This window comes from Arachis ipaensis, chromosome B5, assembly GCF_059453495.1.
Source record: "Arachis ipaensis isolate K30076 ecotype BB chromosome B5, ASM5945349v1, whole genome shotgun sequence".
Lineage (NCBI taxonomy): Eukaryota > Viridiplantae > Streptophyta > Magnoliopsida > Fabales > Fabaceae > Arachis > Arachis ipaensis.
Window position 1 is genome coordinate 45,685,729 of NC_142440.1, and position 5,095 is coordinate 45,690,823.

Consider the following 5,095-nt stretch of genomic DNA (forward strand, 5'->3'; position numbering starts at 1 on the left):
TAGATGGTTGTTGACCTCTTCAACAATGTCTAGTGTGGGTGCCAGTATAGTTTCTTGCTTTGAAAAAATCCTTTGAGGACATGTTTTCCAAAATATTTGGATAAGAAAAATGAACCAACTCATCAAATGCCTGGTCCAAAGAAGGAATAACAATATCTCCTGGAAGACATATCTCAGATTCACCATCAATATTGTCACCTATTAGACCATCACCAACTTTCAATAACTACTCACCAAATTACTCTGTCTCATCTTGATCTGAAGTAGTCGTCCCTACAGAGAGTCTCATGTTTTTTGTTAGTTTAAGCACCTGACAAAACTTCCAAAGGTAAGACGAATTCACGGTTGAATGAACAATATCTTGTCTCGATCCTCGTGGAATGACAGGAAAAATTTGTTTAAAGTCTCTACCTAGTACAACCACTTTTCCTCCAAAGGGAAAATCTTTGCTATATGTTGGAGAACACCTCATGATATCACCCAAGCATTTATCAAGCACTTCATAGCAGTACCTACTAACCATTGGAGCCTCATCCCAAATTATAAGTTTGTCTTCAACAGCAGCATTGCTTGAGGGGAACCAGGTTTGATGTTACATACAGAATCCTCAGTTATATTCAGCGGTATTTTGAACCTTGAGTGTGCCGTTCTTCCATTGGGAAGAAGTAAAGATGCAATACCACTCGAAGTAACGTTTAACACTATATCACCCCTTGAGCGAATCTCAGCAGACATAAGGTTCCAGAGAAATATTTTTCCAGTACCCCCATGACCATACACAAAGAAAAAACCCCCTTCATCACAATACACAGCTGTAACAATTTTATCGAATGCATATCTCTGCTCAGGTGTTGCGATGGCTAACATGTCTGAGGAATTTTTCTTTAAATCATCCCTGTTAAAGTTTAGCTCTTCTATAATATCCCTTTCGGTTAACAAAGAACTATCAACTTCAGTTGCTAAAGGCATAGGAGGATAGTCTTTCAAGGTTTTACCATAGGAATATAAGATCTTGTCTATATCCATTAAGCACAACTGCTTAATCTCATCATCTGACATTGTTAACTCTGCATATTATACGATACTGTAAAAATTTAATCAAACTAAAAATGATCAATAAGGAAGAACTTTTATCATTGTAATTAATAAAAAGTCACCCCTCATGTTCATCACAGCTCTCTGTCGATACAAAATATCATCTGAGACTTCATGCCAACATCTATCCCAGACATGTTCTAGTCTTGAGATATTGTTGGATGTTAATAGAATGACAAATAACCTCCTAACATATGATCCTGAGGCCCATGAGCTTGCTTCCTTAATTGCATCAATGAATTCTTTGTCATCTTGCAAGAGTCCAAGGGCGAAGCATGCATCTCTATACGTAGCATAAATTGTTCCTCCTACTGTTCTTATATCTCGAAAACTCATACATCCTCTTTGAGTATTCAAGAGAAGTCGTTGGTAATATTCTTCGGTATTTGCTGCAAAAAACTTGGTTAAAATCCGAGTTTTAAGTTGTTAAATGGATTAAGCTACGCTATTTTAATTTTTATGTAGCTACACATCCGCATAAGAATAATTTTCTGAAAAAATATAGAAAAATAAAAAATTGTGTAATCTACAGATTATAACTGTTGAAAGTTATTTGAACATTTATTTTCTAGTGTAGATAAATCAAATAAAATGGACGTGGGGTACAAGCTGTTAAGATTTTAAATTTAAATCATTAAATAAGTAAGATAAAAAAAATGAATATAAACTCATCATTACCTGCAGGTACATGAGTCAACCTTCCAATTGCGAAGCCTTTCTTTCGAGGAAACCACTTTGAAGAATCGTCCTTCCAAACAAACTTGGTTGGAAACTCAGCATAAATCAAACTTCGAGCATAGGGATATGACATGTTCACCGCCATCCATCCCAAAAAATGGACTTATGAGATATTGCTCTTTCGACGATATCATTCACATTAGAAGTTTCACCATAAACCACAGATTGCTCATCCTCTAAATGGAATGGAAGTCTAATCACAAATGGTTCTTTCTCTTAGATTTCGTATCCAAATAGACGCCAGACTGCCTCACATGTCAAAATGTACCTACAATCATAGTAATTCCTAATTTTGTCAACAACTTGTGTGGCTTCTGATGGATCACCAGCATTGTATAGAGTAGCTGTTACGCAGTCATTATCCTTGTGTACATACTTAAACAGATACTTAATAGAACTTTTTTGGCATGTGTATTCCACATTTATGTGGCACCCGAACTTGAGCAACAATTCTGGATTATACGAAACAATGAACTTATTGTCTAGTACACATTCCCTTTTCTTCATTGTTTGACCGTTATCAGTACGCCTATATTTGGAAAATCTGGCCTCATCAATGAGTGTTCGTTGTCTAAACTCTTTAGAATAGAACTTTGAACAAGATCCATTCTTCATGCAAGGTAAATTCTTGTTGTACGGACCACATGGACCATGTACCATGTAATTTTGAACAGCTCCATATAGATTTGGCCTTTCATTTTCATTAGGAATCTCAGTTGTTATATATTTGTCTATGTCATCTGGTGTTTGTGGCTTGAACTCATTACTCATGAATAAAAGGATATGTGCATGCGGAAGCCCTCTCTTTTGAAACTCTACAGTGCAAACATCTGAAAATTGAAAAAGACAAATGAGCAAAGCATTACAACATAAGATTTTAATAAAGCGTTGCATAAACACAGACTTACATCCCAAAATTTTGCCAAATATTTTTCCCTCTTTTAGGTCATCAATCAAACCATCAAGCTTGATCTTGAAAACTTGACATAATATATCAAGACGGTCTTCTGCCTTCAATCCAATGGGAGTCACTTCTCTTCTTATCTCATCCCATTCAGGGTTACAGGTTATGGTAATAAAATAGCTAGGATATCCTGCATATCTGCAAATTACAAATGCATCTTTACAATTATTCATCGTATACCTAGGTCCACCGGTAAAAGTACTGGGAAGAATGATTCTTTTGCCAAGCCTTGCAGCATCTACATCCCCATTTATAAGACTTTCATGCAAACATTTGTATTTATCAACCCTCAACTGTGGTTGTTTACACCTAAAGAATTTTAACCTCTCTGATTCCACTATTGTGTAGGCATCTACTAGAAACTGTTGGAATAATCTCTTTGATCTCAGAATTAATGGAGATTCACTCGTCCTTTTCTGTAGTCGAAAAGCAAAGAATTGTCGCAAAGTGATTGTTTTGTTTTTCTTTGTAGGCCTAGCGGAGATAGAATCTGATGTTGCAATACCCAAACGAAATCCATCCTCCCCATACAGAAACAACAATGGATATTGCAAGGCTAAATAAGATGGATGAAAAACATCAATCCGCTGGAGCTTTCTAGATTGACTCTCTATAATAATATCTCTATCTTTGCTAAGTTGTTCGACATCACCAACAATCAATGCAGCCACCTCGGATGCAGATGGTAAGTTGTATGTCCTGCCATCTGTAGTCCTTTTACTAATCAACTTAAACTTTATGTTTGTGCAATTTTTCTGTTTGTACCTATCTCTTGCATAGCGAAAACTCTTTGCCAAACTATTATATTTGTCTAGCATATTTCTTAATATTGCCACAATTTCCCTATCCCACTCATTTATAGCTTCATTGGAACTGCGAAAAAAAATAAAATTTATGTTATTTTCTCTCACAGATAAGAAATAATTAAAAAGTTTGACTGGTTACATGAAAATTACCGAAGTGTGCCTATTCGATTATCAATCTCATTTTCTGTGTCATAGATATATAGCTGGGCAAATGTTAGTCGCAAACTATCAGGAGAAAGTAAGCTACCAATGCTATGGTAGTTTTGACCCCCAAGCTTAAAAATTAGAGGAGCAGTCCCATTGTTCACCCCACGGTCAATTTTTTCGGCCATTGATGTAAAACAAAACATTGAATTAAATGTCCTTATATTTTTTAGAAAATGAATACTTCTTTGATCTCCTCCATTATGAAGCTAAATGAGCTCATCAGGAGACACAGAAAGTAGAGGAATCTCGATCTTTTCTTCCATACAACATAATGAAAACTTTGGTTGGGGCGACTGTTTGGATTTAGCAAGCCTTTCTCCAGACCACATCTATGCCTTACAGTGTTGACATTGATAAATAGGATTTCCTATATCCCAGACATCTGCCAAATGAACTCTCTTTATATACTCAGTTGTCATACCGATGCAATTTAGTCCATGATGTACACAAAGATGCAAATAAACATACAGATAAAATTTTTGCATACCGTCTAAGGTTTCTGAGGATGGTATAAAATTATCTTCAATATCCACATCCAACATTGAATCATCATAACCATTCAAAACTACAATAAATAGAAATCATATAAAATGCAACATATATGTTGATGTATTACTAATAATTCATATCTCTTGAAAACTACAAACTTAAATTCTTGATATAATGAGAAATTACCTTCATCATCAACAAAAGGGTCAACATTTTGGCCACTTTGTGTGTCACCGCTTGGTGGGTGCATCTTAACAGTCGATAAATTTACATCTTCATAAAGTTGTGGCAAATTAATAGTCACCGAAGCAACAACAGAGGAAGATTGTCTTTTTTGCACCCCAATTATAGTAGAACTTCTTTACAAAAAGTTCAATTTTATTCAATTAAACGTTAGACACTATAAGAAAGAAAAGAATATAATAATAATGATCATCTTTTCTAAATTACCTTTCTGTTAGGCACGATCTGTGGGAACCGCAGTGTGATGGAAGCTGATTTTGTGGAACGACTTCCGTTAGATTATTGGCAGGTCCTTGTACACCGGAGTATGCTAGAATTGTAATAAATCTATGTTATATAAATAATTTCCGATGAAGTATACTTTTTGTTAAATATTGGTGTATGAATCATTTGGCAATCACTAATTATACGTACTATTTGTTAACACGGACAGTGGAGTTCTTGTCAATAAGGGATCCGTCCGTAGAGTTAAAGATTTAGATCTTATCTCTGATGAAGAAGGTCTTACATAATTAGGAGGAGTATTTTTCTTGTCCAATTCCATGCGAGGCAC

At 35.3% G+C, this 5,095-nt stretch overlaps 1 protein-coding gene across 1 annotated transcript; it reads right to left on the bottom strand.

Annotated features, from left to right (window-relative positions):
* Positions 1–2,049: 2,049 nt before the first annotated feature.
* Positions 2,050–3,935, bottom strand: LOC107640563 (uncharacterized). The gene is made up of 4 exons (XM_016344075.1): positions 3,754–3,935; positions 2,978–3,670; positions 2,742–2,935; positions 2,050–2,663 (listed from the first exon to the last, which is right to left on the bottom strand). Exons 1-4 carry the CDS (start codon positions 3,933–3,935, stop codon positions 2,050–2,052), a joined length of 1,683 nt encoding a protein of 560 aa, XP_016199561.1.
* Between the last annotated feature and the right edge of the window lie 1,160 nt (positions 3,936–5,095).

What these genes read in the sequence shown, in the direction of transcription:
- LOC107640563 (XM_016344075.1), bottom strand. Translation starts at nt 3,935, where the DNA reads ATGGCCGAAAAAATTGACCGTGGGGTGAACAATGGGACTGCTCCTCTA. An exon ending in AATCGAATAGGCACACTTCG is followed by an intron (nt 3,671 to 3,753) that starts GTAATTTTCATG and finishes TTTTTTTCGCAG; the next exon opens with TTCCAATGAAGCTATAAATG. An exon ending in ACTTTTACCGGTGGACCTAG is followed by an intron (nt 2,936 to 2,977) that starts GTATACGATGAA and finishes TGTAATTTGCAG; the next exon opens with ATATGCAGGATATCCTAGCT.